General features: G+C 40.4%; 1 protein-coding gene and 1 pseudogene across 1 annotated transcript; both read left to right on the top strand.

Moving 5' to 3' along the window:
• The first annotated feature begins 230 nt into the window (after nt 1–230).
• On the top strand, nt 231–1,166 carry LOC131395574 (olfactory receptor 9Q1-like). Its single transcript, XM_058527431.1, has one exon. It carries the CDS (start codon nt 231–233, stop codon nt 1,164–1,166), a length of 936 nt encoding a protein of 311 aa, XP_058383414.1.
• Nucleotides 1,167–12,415: 11,249 nt separating this feature from the next.
• Nucleotides 12,416–13,354, top strand: LOC131395575 (olfactory receptor 9Q2-like; annotated as a pseudogene).
• The last annotated feature ends 9,193 nt before the right edge of the window (nt 13,355–22,547 follow it).

The following is a 22,547-nucleotide window of genomic DNA, read 5'->3' on the forward strand; positions in this document are numbered from 1 at the left end:
TATTCTGACAATGTTTACCTGTACCGGTTTTCTTGACATACTAAGAAGACTCTGTCACATTTCCTTGAAGGTAGGAGTTGAGACAAGTCATCTCTGAAGCCTCACACAGCACTTGGCGTATTTTGTCCATAGTACATATTCAATAAATGTAAACTAGAAATACAGTTAAGTCCTATTTATATCTTCCCACCTTGCTTCTCATCCTAGCCCTTTCAGCTACCTCTGGCTTCATGGCAGAGAAGAACCTCACCTTCGTGACTGAATTCCTCCTTATTGCATTCACTGACTGTTCTGAATGGGCACTCCCTCTCTTCCTTCTCTTTCTACTTATCTATCTCATCACTTTGTCAGGGAACTTGGGCATGATTATCCTGATTCACATGGATCACCGGCTCCACACCCCAATGTACTTCCTTCTGAGTCATCTCTCTTTCATAGACATCTGCTGCTCATCTGTCACTGTGCCTCAGATGATGGCTGTGTTGCTGCAGCATGGGGCAGTTTTATCCTACACACGCTGTGTTGCTCAGTTCTTCCTCTTCACCTTCTTTGGCTCCGTTGACTGCTACCTCCTGGAAATCATGGCCTATGACCGCTACGTGGCCGTGTGCCAACCTCTGTTTTATGTCACCATCATGACACAGAAGGCCCTTTTGGGTTTTGTGGTCGGGGCTTACTTTGCTGGTCTCTTCAGTGCCTTGGTGCGGACAGTCTCAGCTTTCACTCTCTCCTTCTGTGGAACCAATGAGATTGACTTCATTTTCTGTGATTTCCCTCCTCTTTTAAAGCTGACCTGTGGGGACAGCTACTCCCAGGAAGTGGTAATTATTGTGTTTGCCATTTTTGTCATCCCTGCCTGCATGGTGGTGATCTTGGTGTCCTATCTGTTTATCATCATGGCCATTATGAGGATCTCCTCAGCTGGAGGCAGGGCCAAGACTTTTTCTACATGTGCCTCCCACCTCACCACTGTGTCACTCTTCTTTGGCACCCTCATCTTCATGTATCTGAGAGATAACTCTGGCCAGTCCTCACAGGAGGATCGTGTGGTATCTGTGTTCTACACAACAGTGATCCCCATGTTGAACCCCCTCATCTACAGCCTGAGGAACAAAGAAGTGAAGGAGACCCTGAGGAAAATTCTCAACAGAGCCAAGTTGTCCTAACCATATCCAACTTTGGAAAATCATGAGAATCACCTCCTCTGCAGTGTTAGCATTGTGGGCACTCATTATTTACAACATTCTCAATGTTTAAATGTATATGTCATGGTACAAGGTATAAAAAAGATCCATAACTTTTAGTCCCAGAGAGATAAAGGAAGAAAAGGAAGAAGCAGTCTGAGAAGAGATTGAGGTGAAAGCTCTAACTCCCAGGACTAATGACAAAATTATCTGAAGTTAAATCCCGTGTAATCCAGGTGTGCACACCTCACTGGTCTGTGACTATAAAACAAGATTACATTTTTTTGGGCAAAATTTTCTATAAGATTTTTTTCATATAGAAATGTTGAAAATAATGTATAGTATACTCCTTATACCCAAAACCTAGTTTCTGCAATTGCTAATATTTTGTTATACTTGCTTTATCGCTTATACACATAATCTATTCATTTATCCATCCATCAATTCATCCTTCAATCTACCTTATTTTTTGATGCATTTCAAAGTGAGTTGCAGACATAATTATCAGTACTCTTCACTCCTATACACTTCAAAATGATATCACCAATTAGGATTCAATATTTAGATTACATTTATTTTAATGATTAAATTACAGTAGTAGTTTAAAGGTCCAGTCCATACAGCTGACCCTGCTCAAAGCATTCTTCAGACTCTTGTAGTAGTTCACAGACATGTCTCACATGAATCACTAAAAAAACTCCACAATAACACATCTGTCAATTGTCATTGCCACTGGAAATATTCCCTGTTCTTTCTTCTATCTGTTCTAGCTTCCACTCATCACATTGTTTGCCTGAGAATCCATTTGGTTAATTTATATTATTTCCATTGCCCTTAATAGTATCTATAGTGTCTGTATCATACATGTTGACTCTCTGCATTTTGAAAACTTTTGACCTGGGGGAGGCAGAGCATTGCTGCATTCCATGCAGGGGTGAGCAGGAGGGAATCTTGGCCTGCACTGGGTCCCTGCATTCTGCAACAGCTCAGCCACCATACGGAGCCTCCCAGAGTCTGTTGGTTTTTCTTCCCCCTGTGTTATTGAGAAATAATTGAGATATGTGAGTTTAAGGTATACAACATGATGGTTTGATTTACATGTATTGTGAAATAATTGCCACAATAGGTTCAGCTAACATCCGTCATCTCGTATAGATACAATAAAAAGAAAAAAAAGAAGAAAAGAAAAGAAGATTTCTCCTTGTGATGAGAACTCTTAAGATTTATGTTACAGATTATGTATACATTACATCCCTAGTATTTATTTATCTTATAACTGGAAGTTTGTACCTTTGACCACCTTCTTCCAATTGTTCCTTCCCCCACCTTCCGCCTCTGCTAACCACAAGTCTGATCTCTATTTCTATGAGTTTTTTTTTCTTTTTCAGATTCCACGTATAAGTGAGATCGTACTATATTTGTCTTTCTGTCTGTTAATATTCAAAACATATAAAGAACTTATATAACTCAATAGCAAAAAATACAAAAAACCCAACTAAAAAATGGGCAAAGGATCTGAATAGACATTTTTCCAAAGAAGACATACAAAAGGCCAATAGGCACACGAAAAGATGCTCAACGTCACTAGTCATTAGGGAAGTGCAAATCAAAACCACAGTGAGATATCACCTCATGTCTGTTAGCATGGATATCATCAAGAAAACAAGAAATAAGAGATGCTGGCACGTATGCAGAGAAAATGAAACCCTTGTCACTGTTGGGGTTTGTAAATTGGTAGAGCCGCTATGAAAAACAGTATGAAGGATCCTCAAAAAATTAAAAATAGAACCACCATATGATGCAGCAATTCCACTTGTGGGAATATATCCAAAGGAAATGAAAACACTAACTCAAAAAGATATCTGCACCCCCACGTTCATAGCAGCATTGTTCACAATAGCCAAGACATGCAAACAATCTCTTGGTCCTTGATCTTCACTTCTCTAAACTGTAGGTACCCCAATCAGACCCAAGACACTGGAAAGGAAAGGGGCCCCACCTACTCATCATTTTCTGTTATTTCTTTGATCTTTGTTCCTGGAACTCAAACTCCTTTTCCCCTATCCCTTGGGACCCAAAAACTAAGTCCCAGGTGTATGAATGATATAAACCATAACGGAGGGAATAACAGTATCAGCAATACTACAAACACAGAATGATTCCAAATTCAGCCAGCCAAATATACTAAGTCACTCTCTGGTTGCTTCCAAGTCTTGGCTATTGTGAATAATGCTGCAATGAACACAGGGGGGCATGTATCTTTATGCATTGGTGTTTTCAAAAGTCACACCTGGAATTCCAGTAATAGGACTTTAAATTGAAAGAATCAGATAAGTGAATCATGGAAGATTCATGGTGAAGGCATACAAAAGATATTCAATTTAAGATCACTTATAGTAAAATAAAACATGTTTAAATCTTCAAAGATGTGTTTATTTTAGAAGACAGGACGCTTTAAAATATATATTATAATTTTCAAAAGAAATATTTGATCCCTTTAATAATGATTTGTCTGGTCATTAAAACCCAGGCTGAAAATTTATAGCTCCACTAAGCGGGATGGTTGATAAATATTTCCTGTGTCAATTGTGTTGCAGGCTGTGGGAAAAGTTAAGGAAGTAGTTAGAAAGCTTGGATTAGTTGTATGAAGTTCCTTCCTCATTGAAAAAGACAATATTGGGTCTGTGTAAATAAGAGTAGTACATTGAAGGGTCATTTGCTCTCTTAAAATCTGCCAGAAGGCGGGGAGTTCAGAATGAACTGAAAGGGGCTCCTCAGAGAATGAGTTTCCAGATTTAAGGAGACAATTTCATGCCTCTTTCTGATTATTATTATTATTTTTGTGAGGAAGATCAGCCCTGAGCTAACATCCATGCCAATCCTCCTCCTTTTTTTCCCCAAAACCCCAGTAGATAGTTGTATGCCATAGTTGCACATCCTTCTAGTTGCTGTATGTGGGATGCAGCCTCAGCATGGCCAGAGATGCGGTGCGTCGCTGCGCACCGGGGATCCAAACCCAGGCCGCCAGTAGTGAAGCGCGCGCACTTAACCACTAAGCCACGGGCCCAGCCCCCTCTTTCTGATTAAATTCTAAGCAGGCGGTTAAAGACTTCTAGTTTAGAAGAAATGGCTAACTTAAAGATCTGTAGGAACTAGTGGCTACAAAGCCCAAATGGGACTTCACTTACTTTTTACTCTAGAAAGAAAACTCAAAGAAAGTTTTAAAAAATGCTTTCCACTTATGTATGGAAGCAAAGACAGTATTACATTAGGTAATTTTAAAGAATAGTTGAGCAGGATGACATTTTCTGGTGTGATATGTTCTATATTTTGATAGGGATATATATCATATAAATGTATGTATTTGTCAGGACATATTAAACTGTATATACAAGAGCCATGAATTTTACTGTATGTAAATAATATCTTAAAATTTAAAATCTAAAGAAAAAAAGAAAGAATAGTTGATAATAAGGAGGTTACCTTGTTGTAAATAGGTGTTAGTATCTCCTTACATCTTCCTATATCTTGAGTTAAAGTCGTTCAAATAAAGCAACTTGTGATTATTTTTCTTGAGTTATTTTAATTCTTAAAGTCCTTTTTTAATAGAAAATATACAGCTGATGATAAATCATTCAAAAATCTGCTTTTGGACATGCATACTTAGGGAATACTAGGCTATCCACACCAGAAAACATCATCTGTTAGAAGATTTTGGATGTGACTATGATGCCCAAAAGGAGAATAAAAAGGTCTTCTGGAGAGATAACCTTGGATATCCAGCTCAATGAGGGGATAGTGACTATGGTACTGTACCCACACCCTGCCTGGTCTCAAGTCTGGCACTCAGCTGGTCTTCTCCCATCACCCTTCTCAAGTTCCTGCCAATATAATGTTTCCTCCAAGCAGACTCCACTATCATGAGCCAAGTCATCCAGGAGCTGTCCAAGAAGGGACTTGGTATCATGGCCGCTTCGGTGGCTTCAGGAGACTCTCCCCTTGTCTTTTGCCTCAGACGTAAAAGAGGGGTTCTGGGAACCACATTGCTTGGTACAGGAGGTGGGAGAAGAAAAGCCACAGTGCTTCCAGGGGCAGTGCAAGTTAGTAGATATTTCCTTACACTGGTTGCAGCAGACGTGAGCATATGGCATGATTTTCAAGGTGCCAAGAAGGGCTCTGATTCCCTCTCAAATCTCCTTTCTTTGCTTCCAGTTTCTTTCCTTGAAATTAGCCTATTTGACCTTTTCTGAAGACTGTAGCATGTGATAGAAAGAATGCTGGTTAGTGACTGCCACTAACCAGTTGTGTGTCCTTCCATAAGGGAATTCCCCATTCTGTACCTCAATTTCTCCAGCTGTAAAACTGGGGAGAGGTTAGAATGAGATAATTCTGAGTCCTTTTGTGGTCTGACATTCTATACATCCAGGTTTTAATTCTGTTAAAGTGTAAATTATTTGAGAAGAGAACCCTCATGCATTGCTAGCCACTATTTTCAGAAGGTGACTGTCCAGAGCCCTCTCTGAGCATCGGTTAGGATGGAGAGTGAGCACCTGAGAATGAGGTAACTGAGAAGTATGGGAATGGGTGCCAAAGCTAAGAAAGGTGGAGGAGCCAGAGACAAACATTCCACACTTTACGTTGGCCCTAGGAAGTTGGGCATAAAACTCAAAGAAATCACCAAACAGCAATAGTCTTTCCCATGCCTTGTTGATGGCCACTAGATTTTCAGGCAGGATGTAGACATGAGTTGTTTAATCACCGTGGGCAGATCTTCTTCCAGCACTCCCACCTGTTGCCTCCCAGAGTTGCTGCTCAGCCACCACCTCTGTGGGATTCCCTGAAGCACAGGTGGAAATTTCTCTGATTCTCCTTACCTTAGCATGGTGAAAATCTATTCTTTTATGTTTCCAGGACAGCATCCCTTCTTATCTGGAAAATAATCCTTTCTTTACTCTTGGTTCACACAAGTACTTCCATCTCCTTGTAGATTCCATCTTTCTAGCCTTCAGTGATTGACCCTGAGGTAGGGACCTGACCAATATTAGGCCAACCTTGGTACCTCACCCCTTGGCCATGTGACATCTGAGGACTTCCTCGGGATTTTCAGTAAGAGTGATTTTTATCTCCTTTGTGGTGGAAAAGTTGGGAAATGTCAAGCGTGGACACGACCAGAGGTCATTTTTTCCACTTTGTGGAAGATGTAGGTTTAGGAAGAAAATAAAGCTGATATTCAAAGACAGTTAGGGACCTTAAAGAAATTCCTGATGTCATGAGAGTTACTGGTCCCAGTTGTCCCTGAGATCTAGCTGCACCCTTCCCTCCCCTCCCCATGGTTTTGAGAATCTTGTCGTGAATTCATCTGTGTGTTCAAACCATGTTATGTGCTGGGCTTTTGTCAGTTGAAACTAAGAAGTCCTCATTAAGAAACCCGGGTACTGCAAATAATTCCCCTTTTAGGATCTCGTTCTCCACATTAGTGAGGAGTTGGACTGGATGCTAAGTTCCTTCTGGCTACATCATTCTGGGAAGTTCATACACTCAAGCTCTGAGAAAACTTTGAGAAAACTTATAAAAGAAACAATGAGAGAAACTTGTCTCAGGTCTGCATACCCCTGATAGAATTTGGGGAATAGTGTTACTGAACCAAGTGGGCTCACCTCCTGGTGAGTAAAGTTAAATGAACAACTTCTACACCAGTGGAAGTTGTCTCACAAAGTAAAGTGTATTTGCAGCAAATAGGAGGCCATGAGGAACCATTTCCAAAGTCATGGAGTCACCGAACAAAGGGAAGCAGGAAATTTTATTTGGTTGGGGAATGAATATTCAAAAGGGAGAGGCGGGTATTCGCTTGTACAGGCTCAGTTGGAGAACATGCTTCCACATAATGAGGCCTAAGCTCCTCCTGGAGAGATCTTTGCATTAAAAATAAGGCAAAAGTCATGGGCATAGCTCTTGTCGTGAGGCTTGGTCAGTTTCAGGATGGCTGGTGGTTACATCTCCTTAACATACAAAAGGAAAAGAAACAACTTGGAAAAACAGATAATTGCTTCCAAACCCACCTTTGAGTTTCTCGACGCCCCTAGTCGGTGACACAACCACTGATTGTCTTCCTATTTGGGGACTTCAGCCTGTTCACCTGTGAATTGGAAAGCCTGGGTCCTTTGATTCTAATATCCCCTTGGATCTAGAATCTTAAGGAACCTATAAAAATTCTTCAGTTCCAGAATAAGTGAAGTGAGAGAAGTCCACCAATGGTGAACTGTTACAGCAGGATAAGTTCTTCTAAGCAAATTTATGAGCACTAGGCAGCCCTCAGCCTTGAATTGGCATGAGATCCACCAAAGTATGGATGGGGGAAGAGAGTGGAGATGGATTCCAGAGTGACAGCTGGGGATATGTCCTCCTTACACCAAAACCTGCAGTCCTTCCTAATGCCTCCTCCATGCCCATCATGACTCCTTGGCTACAGGGAACGGATACCCACTTAAAATAGTTCAAGAAAAGAGCTTTTTGGAAGAAGGAGGGTTAACTCTGACAATCAACTCAGATGGAATTTTCTCCTCATCCAATCATCTGTGCTTAGAAAGGTGAGGCAATATGGGGCCAAGGTGGATGCTGAATCCATCCTTTCCCCATGGCTGTGAGTAATACTTCTTAGAAGGAGTAAGGGCCTGGCCAAGTACCCAGAAAATTTTCTACCACAAACTGCTCATTCTGCAACTTAGATTTCATCTCTAAGCCTAGTCTCCTTCTTTCTAAAAGGTTAGAGAGGAAATACAGATGTAGAAGGAAGAACTCTCCAACTATTCCCAAATGTGGAGTTCACAGACATCCTCACAAGGATTTGCAATACAATATAGGGGTCAAGAGTATGCATTCTGGAGCCAGACTTCTTAGGTTCAAACTCTAGTTCTGCCCCTTACCGTGGGACCATTGGTGATCAATTTCAACTCTCTGTGCCTAAATTTTCTCATCACTTTAAAATGGGGATAATAGTAGTATCTAACTCATAGCATTGTTGTGTGGATTAAATGAGCTAATACATCTATCTATCTATATCTATCTATCTATCTATCTATCTATCTATCTATCTATCTATCTATCATCTATCTATCTACCGTCTTAGAAGAGTGAAATGGCATATAGCAAGAAGCTTAAGCAGTCTTTGCTATTATTATCCTATTGGATTTCCCTTTCACATTTTGGCTCAGCTACCATCATGACCTGAATCTCTAAATCAGGAAACCAAAGTTGGTCAGATCTGTAGATCTTAGGAACAAATCTCTAAACTTTTTTTGTGTGTGTGTGAGGAAGAATCAACCAGAGCTAACATCCATTGCCAATCTTCCTCTTTTTGCTGAGGAAGATTGGCCCTGGGCTAACACCTGTGCCCATCTTCCTCTACTTTATATGTGGGACACCTGTCACATCATGGCTTGATAAGTGGTGCGTAGGTCCACGCCCAGATCTGAACCTGCGAACCTCAGGCCGCCGAAGCAGGGTGTGTGAATTTAACCACTATGCCACCAGGCTGGCCCCTCTAAACTTCTTTTACTTTAGTTTTGTAGGTCAAAATACTCACAATATATAAAATCTTGGTCTATACTCTATGATGTTCGTTCTGCATCTTTTCTGGGGCTGGCCTGATGGTGACTGAATCATCTTAATTATTTGATAGTGGTTTTAAATTCCACTGTAGCTTCCTGAAAGTAGGATTCTGATGGCCTTAGTAGCTTATTTCACTTAGGGGTTGGGTGGAGTCACTATTGTTTATGAAGCAGAACTGCAGGGCCTCAGCCACTGGACTCAATTCACAACTGAAGGAAAAGTCTTTTTTTTTTTTTTTTTGTGAGGAAGATCAGCCCTGAGCTAACATCTATTGCCAGTCATCCTCCTTTTTCTCCCCAAAGCCCCAGTAGATAGTTGTATGTTATAGTTGCAGAAGCGGTGCGTCGGTGTGCCCCCGGGATCCGAACCCAGGCCGCCAGTAGCGGAGCACGCGCACTTAACCGCTAAGCTGCGGGCTGGCCCTGGAAAAGTCTTTCTTAAAGGGTAAGATGTTTTCCTCTTTCATAGCTCCTGTGGGACCCATCTGGAAGGATATTGCTCTCTGCCTGGCCCCTTCCCAAATCCTTTCCCAGTAGGAGCCATTGCTCTGGGGGCAGCCAGTCTGACAGAGACTGAAAGGAGCCAGATCTTGTGATGAGTCATCAGGAGATGCCTTTTCTTGGAATGGTTACTGCTTTGCTGTTTGGCATTTGGTCAGTTGCTGAGGTTTTTTACAGCTGCACTGCCTAAGGAGCATCCTTCCACTGGAAATCTAGCTCTGTAGGATGAACATTTTTAATGAAAAAGAAGTTCTGCGGTCAAATATTTTTTGGGAAATGGTGGGTTAACGAAAGTTGACAAGGTTTCTTAACTATAGCACCTTACAGATCCTTTAATATGCTGATATGCAATATCGTTTTCCATGTGGAGGATATAGTATATACTATGCAGTGATTTCCAAACTTATGAGAACAGTAAACCTATTTTTCTCCCTGGAACGTCTACCTAAGACACTTGGGGAAATGTAAGACTTTGTACGGTAGGAGCCCTTTGCCAGTGGTTCTCAAACTTTGCTGCACTTTGTAATCACATGGGGATTTAAAAAAATACTGATGTCTGGACCATACACTCAGACATTCTGATTTAATTTTTAAGGGGTACACTCTGGGCTTCAAGATTCTAAAAGCTCCCTAGGTGATTCTAATGTGGAGCAAAGTTGACAACCACTTCCCTGGAGTCCTCTTGTCTTGTGCATCTTCTGAATAGGCTTATTCAACAGAGTACTGATCTGGTTCAAAGTCATTGATTTGCCACCAAGAAAATGCGTATCCCCCTCTGTAACTAGGTTTTTTAACTTATGAGACAGGGGCAAATCAGCCCTGACTCTCTAAGGTCTCCTGTGAGGAAAGAAGGCACTGATGGGACTTTGGAGAAATCATGCTTTTTGAGAACATACTTTTGTTGTTTTACTTTAGTTTACAGCACAGTGCACAGAGGGCCAGGCAGAGCTAGAGCTCCTGAGAACACTTCCCCAGGCACTGTTTCTAGATATAATTTGTGGAGATTAGCTGTATCAGAACCACTTGGGATGCCTGTTATCAGTGTAGACGCCTGCAAGCCTTTGCAGAAGCACTGTGTCAGAATTTATGGGGATGGGACTATAATATTCACATTTTAAACAAATTCCCTGGGTAATTATTATGTACACTGAAGTCTGACGACCAGTACTCTGGAGGACAGGTTGGTCACCATTAAGAATTTGCTCAGTCTGCCTGGTAGAAGTCTGTTCACTACCTGCCCACATCTGTCTCTCCAATGTTTCATCGCATGACTTCCCCACTTGCACCATTCTTCTTCTGCCAAATGGTGAACTTTCAGAGTCACCAATTAGAGCGTGTCTTGGTGATGGGGAGAAAAAGCCTGTGCTTACAAAACAGCCTCCTTTGGGATCAAGGCATAGCCAGCTAGGTTGGCATTCTGCAAAACCCTTAGCAAAATTCTCAACTGTGATATAGGAAACTTTCAAAGAAATGCATCCCTTTTGGTACAAGGCAGGAATGAGGCAAGACTAAGAACTAGTCGCATCAGACCCATGGCAGGATGTGGGATAGGGCTTTGGTAGTTTGAAATTAGAGAGAAATCTTCAAAGATACTAGATGCCTTTGTTAGGAAGTCACATGAAGATAAATTGCCTCTCCCTGGAGACTCCCCTCAGGAACCGATTATGGCATGATGCAGGGGCAGTGAATACAAGAAGCATGGTCGGCAAGGCCTAGTGCTGTATTGGAAGCTCAGGGAGAGAGGCTGGTCCCCAGCCTGCTATTCTGGACTGAGTCTGAAAAAATCCCAGGAAATACTAGTGTCAGGGATGTATTGTTTTGTCAAAGATGAGAGGAAAGATAGAGAGTCCATGAAGTGGAATAAGACAGAAAGATCCTGGAAGTGACCCCATATCAACCAGCTTGATATGATTATGGACTCATGCTTCATTGTTGTTTATTGAAAGGGAACAAAGAGAAAGGTCACACATCTACTGTGGGTGAACTAGAACCCAGATCTTTTCTGGATTGGCAGGTCACTGGCGTAGGAAACACTAAACAAAGGAGGAAGGCAATAATGAAGTGGAATTCAGGTGAGGATGGCTCATGCCCAGCTCATGGCTTCCAAACCTAATTTCTTCTCTCTGCTATTATCCCTAATGTGTCAGCTCAGTATCGGCCTGGCTGCTGGTGCATCAGATAATCAAATACAATCAAAACCCTCCTTGACAGCCCCGTTCTAGAACTCTAATAAGGACCCCAAATCCGTTAACCCAGGTTCCTCCAACAGTGCTTCAACATCACCAGGCTGCGGAAATATTTCTACTCTCAAATATGGATGCTGTTTATTATCAAACTAGGGCTTTTATTAGGGCTTGTGAGAACAATCAAACAATGCTTATGGAGCTTTAGGTGCTAAAAGAAGCTTATATTTGCTCTTTTCATTCCAAGGTTAATGCTAGTACTTACAAAAAACAAACAAAAAACCCTTAATAAGTCAGCCAACTCTAACTAGGATAACAGCTGTTCGTTAAACAGGCATGTCGTTAGACTGAGAATAGAAATATCCCAATAAGTAAAGCCCATTGCTGATGGCTAATGTATTTTTTTTGTTTGTTTTTTGGTTTGTACTCTTTTGTTCATAGAATATAAATTTTCCTTCCTTAAAGCATTCATTTAAAATTTTAAATAGCCACCATGTATATGTGGAGTGCTTTTAGGTTTCCAATGCACTTTTGCATCTGTTTCAACCTGTGTGTTAACCTTATCTCATTAACAAGGCAGATATTATGATCCCCTTTTGGCAGAAGAGGAATTTGAGCTTCAGAGATGTTAAGTGCCTTGTGTAAGATCAAACAACTAATTGGGGATGGAGTTGCAAATACAAGAGCTGACTTGTAAGTCAGAGAATCACTTGCTCTCCATTCTTAGTATAATAGAAGAATTCATCACTTTTTGTCTTGCATTGTAGTGAGTTCTATTTTTGCCCATTGTTACATTAGGCTGCAAAATTTGTTGAAGTTGAGTGCCTACATATCAGACACTCAATTTAAAGCTTTTTACTTGAAATGACTTGAACTTCTCTTCAGGGATCCCTTCATCTGGCTCTTTTGTCTTAGCCCTCACAGGTAAACTGCTGAGTGGATGGCTGGGAGGAATTACACTGTAGTGAGAGTTCTTCCTAATTGCATTTATTGAACGTCCTGAGTGGGGGCCTCCTCTCTTCCTGGTATTTTTGGGTTTCTATATACTCACTCTTCTGGGAAACTTGACAATGCTCATCCTGATCCGCAAAGATCACCAGCTCCACGCCCCGATGTACTTCTTCCTCAGTCACCTTTCCTTCGTGGACATCTGCTACTCGTCCGTCATCGTCCCTCAGCTGCTGGCTGTGCTGCTGGAACACAGCACAGCCATCTCGCAAGCTTGCAGTACAGCTCAGTTATTTCTCTTCACCTCTTTGCTTCCTTTGACTGCTACCTCTTGGCAATCATGGCCTATGACCACTACGTGGCCATGTGCCGACCCCTGCTTTATGTCACCATCATGACTGAGAGGGCCCACTGGGGCTTAGTAGCTGGGGCTTACGTTGCTAGTTTTTCCAGTGCCTTTGCTCGAACAGTCACAGCCTTCAGTCTCTCTTTTTGTGGAAACACTGAGATCTTTACTTTCTGTGACCTCCCTCCTTTGTTAAAACTCACCTGTGGGGACAGCTACATCCAGGAGGTGGTGATTATCGTGTTTCTCATTTTTGTCATGCCTGCCTGTATATTGGTGATCTTAGTGTCCTACCCGTTTATTATCATGGCTGTCACATAGATCCACTCTGCTGGGGGCCGGGCTAAGACTTTCTCAACCTGTGCCTCCCACCTCACTGCTATGGCTCTCTTCTTTGAGACCCTCATCTTCATGTGCCTGTGAGATAACTCGGACCAGTCATCAGAGGAAGACCAAGTGGTGTCAGTGCTGTACACAGTGGTGACCCCGATGCTGAACCCCCTCATTTATAGCCTGAGGAATAAGGGGGTAAAGGATGCTGTTATGAAAGCCCTGAGCAGATCAAAAACTTCTGGAAGGCCGTAGGTGGACTTTTATCAAATACATCTGTCATCCCTTAGTTTCTCCATCCTTTCTGTCTTTCCTCAAACATCACCTACTTGGGAAGACAAGTAGGAAGACAACACTACTTAAAATTGCACCTGAACTCCCCACCTCCACTTTCTGATTTATTATTCTATGTAATACTTGTCACTATCTGATGTACTATGTTTTACATATTTGATATTGTCTAATTCTCGCAAAAAAAAGTGAACTACATGAGTATAAGCATTTTTATCTGTGAGACTCATTTCTGTATGCCCAGTGCCTGGCAAAGCACCTGGCATATAAGAAGCACTTGATAAATATTTGTTGAATAAATGAATTAATTCCAGGTTCCAGTGTCTACCTTTAAGTTTCAACTTCTTCAGTCCTCAGTTTTCTTATTTGCCAAGTGGGTTTATGTACTTCATAAGACTGTGCTTTTGAGGATCCAATGCATGAATGAGCGGGGACCATATCTGTCTTATTCACTAGTATCTGTTGAATGTAGTGCATTGCCTGGCACAGCAAATAATTGATGAGTGAATCAAAAATATCTGGAAAATCAAAAAGCTATCTACATATACAACTACAGTTTTGATCCAAAAGGGTTTTCTAAATCTCATCCTTATTTGTTCTTTCATTGTTTCTCTTTTTATTGTTTCTATGTTTTTTGAAAACAATTAATGATAACTATAATAGATAACAATTAACATTTATTAGGCAGTTATCACCTTCCAGGAATTGTGAAGTTGGCTACAGGAATTACCTGATTTAATTCTCACCACAACCCTATGAGTCATTTCCTATTATCATCTCTGCTTTACAGGTAGATGAGGCACCTGAGACTTAGAAAGGTTGAGTAATTTTTCCAAGGTCAGCAGGCAAGCAGCAGAGTGGGGCTTCCACCCCACAGAGCCTGAGCTCTTAACTGCCATACACACAGTCTCCTGCTATGACCTACTGCCTGCTCCATATAATCACTCAGTCCGGAATTTATTGTTGTTTCACTTGTCTTTTTCCTTTTACCTGGTAAAGAAAAGGTAAAAGTCCAATCTGTAGTGCTAGGAGGCAGTTGACAACATTTATTTTATAGACCTGATGCGCTAGTATTGTGTAATGTGACAGCAAGTGTCAGTGTGTGTGTGTGTGTGTGTGCATGCATATAGTTGTGTATGAGAAAATGAGGTGTGTAGATTAAATAAATGGCAGCTTCTGAACTCTAGGAACTTTCATTTTAAGGACATATAACAAAAATTTTAGAGAAGTGTTTGGTGCGCTTGTTTAGGAAAAGATAGAGGGAAAAAATTGCACTGGCGGCCAAGAGCTTTAGGTTCACATATCAGCCTTCATTTGTGTTTTTGCACAAATAACTTAAAAACAGCAGAATATGGTGAAGCAACTCCACACAGTGCATCTTGGGGGCAATTTTTCAAATAGTAATTGCCATGCAAATGTTCTTCTGACACATCAACTTCTGTGGTCGGTGGCAGAGGCATTTGTGTTGTACAAAGAGCTCAGAATTTGGCACCAAAGTGTCCAGTCTGTCACTTCTTAGCTGTATGGCTTCAGATTAGTTAGGGCCTATAGGCCTGCTTTCTCAACTGTGAAATAAAACTTAGAGCATTTACTCTGGGCCAGATTTTATACGTATCTCATTTGTTCTCACAAGACTTTGGTGCACGTGGAGAATGGAAGGTGCCAGGTGAATTTCTATAAACATAAATTAGTGTTATTATGGAGATAGTCACAGGCTCCATGGCCCAATGTGCATCGATGGGCAGAAGGACCCATAGGTGATCAGTAAACATCTTCATTTCAGAACTGTCTGGAACTGTTTCTCCTGGGCTGACATTAGCATTGATCCAGACACCTCCAGCAATGGAGAGTTTGCCAATAACTTTTTAACTTAACTCTTAAACTAATGTACACTTAAATGCACACTTAAACTAATGCTAGGCATTATGCTAAAAGCTTTACACGAATCATTTTAGTCCTCCTAACAACTTTAATGGAAAGTAATTATTGTTGACATCATTTAGCAAAAGGAAGAAATAAGACCCAAAAAGGTCATGTAACTTGCCCAAGTTATGCAGCAACAAAGTGGCAGATCAGGGAAGATTTCTAAAATGTGTACTCTTAAATAATATACATTATTCTGCATTTTTCCCTATTTCTTCAAGGCCCCCATCCTCAGTTGCAATTTGCTTCAGAGGTGACTGGATTTCAGTTGCATTCTTGGTCTCAATGTTTGATAAGTCTGGGCTGGGGTGGGTGCATCTTCTGACCTGACATAAATATGAAGTTTATCAAACTCACCTCTTCCCTCTCATAGGTCAATGAGGAGGATCAGGAATTTGATCTGAATTTGCAGCTCCCTCAGAAAGAGCAGGATAGTCTCAGATGAACTATTGCTTTCTTAAGCCCTTCCAGAGCACCTCTTGAGTCAAACCTTCTTCCAGTAGGTAGGTCATCAGTACAGGGCCTCCAAGCAGTCACCAATCTTGCCTTCATGTCTTCTTTTCAATCTTCAAGGATCACCAAAGAATTCAAAATCCCTTTCCAAATGCTGATAATTTTTTTCTTAACATTTAATAGCATTAAAATATATATATATATATTTCAGGAGAGATGTCAGTATCACGGTGGAGTGAGCTTTCCAGTAAACTCTTCCCCCAATAAGATACAACAAAAACGTCAAGCATAGACCAACAAGAGACACTCACACTGCACAGAGAGAAATTGGAAAGACCCACACTGCTGCACATCTGAGAGTGGACGTGCTGGGGCCCCCAGAGGAAATGGGGAAAAGTAAGGAGAAATCCTCTGCCTCCCCATCAGATCAGTGACTCAGGTCCTGTGACTCCAAGAGAGAGGGGATGGGTGGCCCTCAGGGAAACCGTATCTCTTCAGGCTCTCTCAGCCAGTAAGAAACTCCACACAGAAGACTCAGCACTGCTGCAGGGGTGCCATCAACATCTGGGCACCCCAGGAGAGTGGCTAATGAGGGGCAAGTAAGAAGTGCCCCACCCAGAGAGCCAGCAGGCAAGGGAGAGAGGCCCTTGCCCCCTGCATGCCCGACACTGCAACTCAGCTGACCAGTCTGAACAGCCCCGGTGGAGTGTGGGCAACCTGCAGCCGCAGTGTAGCTGAGGCGGAGTGCGGGTGGCCCGTGGCGGCAGTGGAGTAGCCAGGGTGGAGCATGGGCAGCCACAGAGGCAGAACAGCCAGGGTGGAGTGTGGGCAGCTGCGGTGGCAGACACCCCGGCAGCCAGCGGCAGCAGAACAGCCGAGATGGAGCAGAGCACAGTCGGCCTGTGGCAGTGGAACAGCTGCAGCAGAGAACAGGGGGCTCAGATTACACAGCCCTTGACCCCCATATGGTGACGGCAGGTGGAAACTGCAACCAGATATTTCCAGAATGAAGAAAAACAAAGGCAATACAGCAACTACGATGCAAAAGTACATTAAATTGCCAGACCAGAAGGAAAATGACAAGCACCCAGAAATCAACCCAGAAGGCACAGAAATACATAACCTAAATGACAGAGAATTCAAAATAGCTATCATTAAAAAGCTCAATGAAATACAAGAAAACACAGATAAACAATTCAATGAGATAAGGAGTTTCTTCACAAAAGAGATTGAAATCATAAAGAAAAACCAATCAGTATTGATGGAAATGAAGAACACAATAGAAGAGATAAAGGAGAATATGGAATCTTTAAAGAAGAGAGCTGACTATATGGAGGAAAGAATTAGCATTATAGAGGATAGGAATACAGATATGCTCCAGATGGAGGAGGAGAGAGACCTAAGACTAAAAAGAATTGAAGAAAGTCTCCAAGAAATATCTGACTCAATTAGGAAATGTAACATAAGAATTATAGGTATTCCTGAGGGAGAAGAGAGGGACAGAAGAACAGAGAGCCTATTCAAAGAAATAATAGCTGAAAAATTCCCAAATCTGGGGAATGAGTAGGAAATATCAGTAAGTGAAGCCAACAGTTCGCCTAAATATGTCAACAGGCAAAGGCCCACCCCACGGCATATAGTTGTAAAACTGGCAAAGGTCAATGACAAAGAAGCAATATTAAAGGCAGCTACACAAAAACAAAGAATAACGTACAAAGGAACTCCCATCAGACTCTCAGTGTATTTATCAACAGAAACTTTACAGGCTAGGAGAGACTGGAATGATATATTCAAAATCCTGAAAGACAAAAACTTTCAGCCAAGAATACTCTACCCAGCAAAAATATCCTTCAAATATGATGGAGAAATAATAACTTTCTGAGATAAACAAAAGCTAAGGGAGTTCATGGCCAAGATACCCTTACCACAAAAAATGCTCAAGACGGCCCTCAGGCCTGAAAAAAACAAAGAGAAGGGGAATACAAATCTTGGAGCAAGGAGAAAAATAGGTAGACAAAATCAGAAAAATAGTAGATCTTCACCGGAATAGGATAGCAACCACTTAAATACCAAAATCAAAGATAAAAGAAAGGAAATCACCAAAAATAAATATAACCTCATGACTTTAAACACACACCCACAACACAAGATAGAATAAGTGGTGACAAGAATAACTTAGAAGGGGAAGAGGAAAGAGATCAAATTGACTTAGTAAAAGGGAATAAGAGGCCATCACATAATGGACTATCTCATACACAAGATTTCTTTTCTTTTTCTGTGAGGAGGACCAGCCCTGAGCTAACGTCCATGCAGGCCCCATCATACACAAGGTTTTTTATACAAACTTCAAGGTAACCACTAAACAAATAATCAGAACAAATCACATAGGAAAAATAGCAAGAAAACTAAAAGAGTCATAAGACAGAACAACGAACTGAACTGGCAGGCTAAAACACATGGGACAAAAAACAAAGGAAATGCAAAAGAACTGGAAAATAAGAGATAAAACAGCAACATTAAGCCCTCATATATCAATAATAACACTAAATGTAAATGGATTGAACTTTCCAATCAAAAGACTCAGAGTGGAAGGATGGATTAAAAAGCAAGACCCAACACCCCTCCAGGAAACACATCTCAGCTCTAAAGACAAACACAGGCTCTGAGTGAAAGGATGGAAGAAAATACTCCAAGTTAATGGTGAATAAAAGAAAGCAGGTGTTGCCATACTCGTATTAGACAAAGCAGACTTCAAGATAAAACATGTTAAGGGAGACAAAGAGGGGAAATATATGATGATAAAAGGGACACTCCACCAAGAAGAAATATCAATTATAAATATATATGCACCCAACATAGGAACACCAAAGTACATAAAGCAACTATTAACAAACCTAAAAGGAGATATTAACACCAACACAATAAGAGTAGGGGATCTTAATACCCCACTTACATCAAAGGATAGATCATCCAGGCAAAAAAATCAATACAGAAACAGTGAATTTAAATTAAAAAGTGGACGAGATGGACCTAGTTGACATATACAGAGCACTCCACCCAAAAACAGCTTACTATACATTCTTCTCAAGCACGAATGGAACATACTCAAGGATACACCATATGTTGAGAAGCAAGGTAAGCCTTAATAAATTCAAGAAGATTGAAATCATAACAAGCATATTTTCAGACCATAATGCTGTGAAACTGGAAATCAATCACAAGAAAAAAACTGGGAAAGTGACAGAGATGTGGATGTTAAACAACATGCTACTGAACAACCAATGGATCATTGATGAAATTAAAGGAGAAATCAAAAAATATATGGCAACAAATGAAAATGAAAATATGCCATACCAACTCATGTGGGATGCAGGAAAAGCAGTCCTGAGGGGGAAATTCATAGCAATACAGGCCCACTTCAACAAAAAAGAAAAAGCCCAAAAAAGTAACATTAAATTATACCTAACAGAACTAGAAAAAGAAGAACAAACAAAGCCCAAAGTCAGCAGAAGGAGAGAAATAATAAAAATCAGAGCAGAAATAAATGAAATTGAGACCAAAAAAACAGTAGAAAGGATTAATGAAACAAAGAGTTGGTTCTTTGAGAAGATAAACAAAAATGACAAGCCCTTAGCCAGAATTACTAAGAAAAACAGGAAAAGGCTCAAGTAAGTAAAATTAGAAACGAAAGAGGAAAAATTACAATGAATACCACGGAAATAAAAGGATTATAAGAGAATACTATGAGAAATTATATGCCAACAAATTGGGCAATCTAGAATAAATGGATAAATTCTTAGACTCATACAACCTCCCAAAACTGAACCAAGAAGAAATAGAGAATGTGAATAGACCAATCACGTGTAAAGAGATTGAAATAGAAATCAAAAACCTCCCAAAAAATAAAAGTCCAGGACCAGATGGATTCTCCAGTGAATTTTACCAAACATTCAAAGAAGATGTAATAGCCATCCTTCTCAAACTATTCCAAAAAATAGAGGAAGATGGAACACTTCCTAACTCATTCTGCGAGGCCAACATCACCCTGATACCAAAGCCAGACAAAGACAATACAAAAAAGGAAAGTTACAGGCTAATATCGCTGATGAACATAGATGCAAAAATTCTCCACAAAATATTGGCAAATGGAATAGAGTACTATATTAAAAAGGTCACGCCATGATCAAGTGGGGTTTATACCAGGGACAGGGGGATGGTTCAACACCCACAAATCAATCAACGTGATACACCATATCTACAAAACGAGCAATTAAAACCACATGGTCATCTCAATAGATGCAGAGAAGGCATTTGACAAGATCCAACATCCATTTATGATAAAAACTATCAACAAAATGTGTATAGAAGGAAAGTTCCTCAACATAATAAAGCCTATTTATGACAAACCCACAGCCAACATCATACTCAATGAAGGCTGAAAGCCATTCCTCTGAGAACAGGAACGAGACAAGGCTGCCCACTCTTGCCACTCTTATTCAACATAGTTCTTGAGGCTTTGACCAGAGCAATTAGGCAAGAAAAAGGAATAAAAGGAATCCAAATAGGCAACAAAGAAGTGAAACACACACTATTTGCAGACGACATGATTTTATATATAGAAAACCCTAAAGAATCCATTGGAAAACTATTAGAAATAATCAACAACTACAGCAAAGTAACAGGGTACAAAATCAACCTACAAAAATCAGTTGCATTTCTGTATGCTAATAATGAACTAACAGAAAGAGAGCTCAAAATGATAATACCATTTACAATTGCACCAAAATACTAAAATATCTAGGAATAAATCTTACCAAGGAGGTGACAGACCTATGCAATGAAAACTACAAGACATTATTGAAAGAAATTGATAATGGCATAAAGAAATGGAAAGATATCCCATGCACACGGATTGGAATAATAAACATAGTTAAAATGTCTATATTACCTAAAGCAATCTACAGATTCAATGCAATCCCAATCCAAATCCCAACGACATTCTTCACGGAAATAGAAAAAAGAATACTAAAATTTACATGGGGCAACAAAAGACCCTGAATAGCTAAAGCAATCCTAAGAAAAAAGAACAAAGCGGAGGCATCACAATCCCTGACTTCAAAACATACTACAAAGCAATAGGAATCAAAACAGCATAGAACTGCTACAAAAACAGACACACAAATCAATGGAACAGAAGAGAAAACCCAGAAACAAAACCACACATATATGGACAGCTAATTTTTGACAAAGAAGCTAAGAACATACAATGGAGAAAGGAAAAGTTTCTTCAATAAACGGTGTTGGGAAAACTGGACAGCCACATTCAAAAGAATGAAAGTGGACCATCTGCTATTGCCATTCACAAAAATTAACTCAAAATGGGTCAAAGAACTGAAGATGAGATCTGAAACTGTAAAACTCATAGAGGAAAATATAGGCAGCACACTATTTGACATTGGTCATAAAGGAATCTTTTCAGATGCCATGCCTAGTCAGACTACGGAAACTAAAGAAAAAAATAAGCAAGTGGGACTTCATCAGATTAAAGAGCTTCTATAAGACAAACGAAACCAGGATCAGAATGAATAGACAACCCACCAGCTGGGAGAAAATATTTGCAAAACATACATCTGACAAGGTGTTAATATCCATAATATATAAAGAACTCACACAACTGAACAACAAAAAAACAAACAACATGATCAAAAAATGGGCAGAGGAAATGAACAGACACTTCTCCAAAGAAGATATACACATGGCCAATAGGCATACGAAATGGTGTACAACATCACTAATCATCAGGGAAATGCAAATCAAAACAACACTAAGATATCACCTCATGCTCATTAGAATGGCTATAATCACCTAGACAAAAAAAAACAAATGTTGAAAAGGAAGTGGAAAAACGGGAACCCTCATCACAGCTGGTGGGAATGCAAACTGGTGCAGCCTCTATGGAAAAGAGCGTGGACATTCCTCAAAAAATTAAAAATAGAAATACCCTATGATCCACCTATCCCACTACTGGGAATCTGTCCAACGAACCTGAAATCAACAATCCAAAGAGGCTTATGCACCCCTATGTTCACTGCAGCATTATTCACTATAGCCAAGAAGTGGAAGCAACCCAAGTGTCCCTCGACTGATGATTGGATCAATAAAATGTGGTATATATATACAATGGAATACTACTCACCCATGAAAAAAGATAAAATTGTCCCATTTGAAACAACATGGATGGACCTGGAGGATACTATGTTAAATGAAATAAGCCAGAAAGAGAAAGACCAACACCGCATGATTTCACTCATATGTGGAATATACACCAACACACAGTCAGAGAGAACTGTATTGTGGTTACCAAGGGCAAAGGGGGTGGGGGGTGGGCACAAAGGGTGAAGGGAGACATATATACGATGATTGACAAACAAAAATGTACAACCAAAATTTCACAATGTTGTAAACTATTAAGACATATTAAAAAATATATGTATTTCATTATTTTGGTCTACCACTCGTCTATCTATCATCTATCATCACATAAGATACTACTCAAAGGATGTGTCTGGAGTCACTTCTGATTTGCTAAGATTTTTTAAAAATAGTTTCATTGAGTTATAATTGACATGAAATAAACTGCACATATTTTACAGTGTACAATTTGGTAAGTTTTGACATATGAATACACCCATGAAATCATTGCTACAATCAAGATAATGAACATCTCCATCACTCCCAAAAGTTTCCTTTTACCTCATTTTGCTTTTTCCCAATTGCCCCT

Source organism: Diceros bicornis, chromosome 31 (assembly GCF_020826845.1).
Source record: "Diceros bicornis minor isolate mBicDic1 chromosome 31, mDicBic1.mat.cur, whole genome shotgun sequence".
In the NCBI taxonomy this organism is placed as follows: domain Eukaryota; kingdom Metazoa; phylum Chordata; class Mammalia; order Perissodactyla; family Rhinocerotidae; genus Diceros; species Diceros bicornis.